The sequence below is a fragment of the Triticum dicoccoides genome, chromosome 2B (assembly GCF_002162155.2).
Source record: "Triticum dicoccoides isolate Atlit2015 ecotype Zavitan chromosome 2B, WEW_v2.0, whole genome shotgun sequence".
Classification (NCBI taxonomy): Eukaryota; Viridiplantae; Streptophyta; class Magnoliopsida; order Poales; family Poaceae; genus Triticum; species Triticum dicoccoides.
The window spans coordinates 221923833-221926787 of NC_041383.1; the positions used below are offsets into that span (position 1 = coordinate 221923833).

Sequence of the window (2955 nt, forward strand, 5' to 3'; positions counted from 1 at the left end):
TTTAGAGTGCGAACCCCAAATTCGACTAGGCTTGGAAATTTGGGGCATGTTCCCCGCTCCCCTGCCTGGTCGATTCGGCCGGACGCTGGCAGGGACCCCCCCACCCCCACCACCACACACACACAGCACCCTCACCACTGCATTCTATCTGTAGATGCTGGAGTCTGCATTTCGTGTCCGCCTTAAGGTCTCCCCAATTGCCGGGACGTTGCCTCCACTGCTGATCTCTCCGTCGTTTCCTCACAGGAGTGTGAGAACTCCTTGAAGTAGAATAATCTAGGTATATGCTGGTGTGGCCCTGGAAAAACTAGCGAGTGATTCAGTTAATCGGTCCATTCACCACTTAATCTCCACTCCCTGATGACCGATAACCCAAGCATTTTTGCGTATGACAGCCAAACGTTCAGTTCAAACTTTATAGAAATGTATACTTTTTTTTGCGAATGTTATAGAAATTTATACTTATTAAGGCCTGCATCATCATGTAAGAAACCAGTACTATATTTTACTCCTTATACATACCATGTAACAGTGTTATACTCATAACCTTATTCCTGCAGTGGCGTAAGACCATTTGGTGTATCACTGTTGATTGCTGGTTATGATGACAATGGTCCGCAGTTGTATCAGGTATGTGCAAAGAGCTACTCCCTCCGTTCCTAAATAATTGTCTTTCTAGAGATTTCAACAAGTGACTACATACGGAGTAAAATGAGTGAATCTACACTCTAAAACATGTCTACATACATCGGTTTGTTGTAGTCCATTTGAGATGGCTAGAAAGACAATTATTTGGGAACGGAGGGAGTACATGATAGAGACCTTGCCATTGTCCTTCCCACTATTCCAGATTTAGTCGCCTCTTGATAATAAGGCACCAGATGTGTATTATTGGGTTTACCACTCATCTACTTATGACTGATATTTCACCCGTCATATATTGTTATGGTAAAAGCTAATAAAAATGCTGGATTTCTCATTGTTGATTGTTTCTTTAGGTTGACCCATCAGGGTCTTACTTCTCCTGGAAAGCATCAGCTATGGGAAAAAATGTGTCAAATGCAAAGACTTTTCTTGAGAAAAGGTAGATGGAGGATCTATCTATCCTAGCACTAGTATTCGTCACTGTTAAGGCTTCAGTGTGTTTTTTTAATCTGATGATCATAATAAATTGCTGCATATGCTGGTTAATCTTCCATCCGTTCATTAATACAAGCAGCATGTATGTCGCCAAGGTTCTTTTTATCTCTTCCTTTTTCCATGATCATATGATTTAACTGACATAACTTTTACTTATAGATACACAGAAGATATGGAGCTTGATGATGCCATCCACATTGCAATTTTGACTCTGAAAGAAGGGTAGCTACATTTTTCTAGTAGATGACGTATGTCGCCAATTCGGTATCTATATTGAGTACTGACTGTTTTTGGACTCGCAGATATGAAGGTCAAATCTCTGCCAACAACATTGAAATTGGAGTTATTCGAGCTGACCGTGAATTCAAGTATGTATACAAAGTCAATTGTGCTGTTTTCAACATGATTATCAGATGCAATGTCATTATAACTTGCCTGCTGTTTTGAGTGTATGTCCAATATGTTTGTGCTTCTATGCTCCCGTTTTATTGGTTGTAACTGCCATTATAGGTCTGTTCGATTAGAGTACAAATTCATGTCTACATTCTGACTAGTAACACGAATTGTACAAAAATGCAGAGTTCTAACTCCAGCGGAGATCAAGGATTTCTTGGAAGAGGTGGAGTAAGCTGCCGGTTGACAACTTACTGTCCAACATGAAACGTTTCCGAGCAAGTTCATGGAGCTTGTCTGATTTGCTCCAGTAACTTGCATTTGAATCCTTGTGAATGCACATTGTAGACATTGAAGATATAACCTAATTTTAGGTTTATGTTTTGTTTGGCTCTGGTCTATATGATTATCAGTTTGCAAAATGAAGCACTAACGAAAACTATAATTGCTGCGATACAGTTCTCTGTAACATCGAAGCGGAGCATATGAATTTGGGTAGTAAATTGGCATCATACGTCTACTGAATCCCTTCCCGCCAGAAGCCATGAATTTTCTGCGAGTGGATTTGGTTTGGGGTGTGGGGGTACGAGCCTTGACGTAAACAAATCGTACATATGACGATCTGTTAGCCAATCCGGTAACTCGCATTCGAAAACTAGTGTCGTGATTTTAGTTCAAAGAACGGAGGGAGTATGTGTTAACATATGGACAAAGAACGGAGGGAGGGAGTATGTGTTAACATATGAATAAATGACATGTCATGAGTGATTCTCAAAAAAAATTCTAAGTTATACTACCAAGAAATATCACAAAAATTGGATTCACTCTGGCACATGGGAGCATATGCTCCTGCCATCGAAAAATATATTTCAAAATGTCAAAATATTCCGAACACAAATTTGAACGCACATCTCAACATAGTATTTGTGCACGCCAAGTTTTATGAAAAACTGACATTTTATATGTTCTTGTGTAAATAAGATAAAAAAATGTCTAATGAAAAGCCTTTTTTAACACTAATTTTTGTCTTCTTTTGCATGTGACATAAAAGTTGCTGGTTTTCCACGAAACGAGTTTGTATGCACGTAGAATGTGAGATGTACGTGAGACTAGTCACAGTGGGAGTAACTTCAGCAGTAACATCGAGTCCAACTCAGCAAATTTGCTTACGTGACAATGAGTTAACGAGGAGAGAGGTAGTTACAGTAACTTAGCTAGTTACTGTAACATCACATGTCCCAATGTAATATGAGTCTATAACCTAATAAATGAAGCTTTGCATGTTACCACACTTATGTTACTATCCACTTATCTCGCGAACCCGCAAAATTCCGGCGAGTATACGGGTTCAGCCCAATTTTCTTGCCAAAACAGAGCCCGTATACTCGTCCGGCCCGTAAATTTTTTACCGCGGCCCGCACC

The 2955-nt window shown here is 39.9% G+C and overlaps 1 protein-coding gene across 1 annotated transcript in view; it reads left to right on the forward strand.

Annotated features, from left to right (window-relative positions):
- LOC119363191 (proteasome subunit alpha type-2-like) overlaps positions 1-2019 on the forward strand; it is a 6081-nt gene extending 4062 nt beyond the window's left edge. The window contains exons 7-11 of the mRNA XM_037628501.1: positions 561-630; positions 999-1084; positions 1300-1362; positions 1443-1508; positions 1720-2019. Of these exons, the coding sequence (XP_037484398.1) occupies positions 561-630; positions 999-1084; positions 1300-1362; positions 1443-1508; positions 1720-1768 (334 nt within the window). The 3' untranslated portion in view covers positions 1769-2019. The remainder of the gene's footprint in view (positions 1-560; positions 631-998; positions 1085-1299; positions 1363-1442; positions 1509-1719) is intronic.
- The last annotated feature ends 936 nt before the right edge of the window (positions 2020-2955 follow it).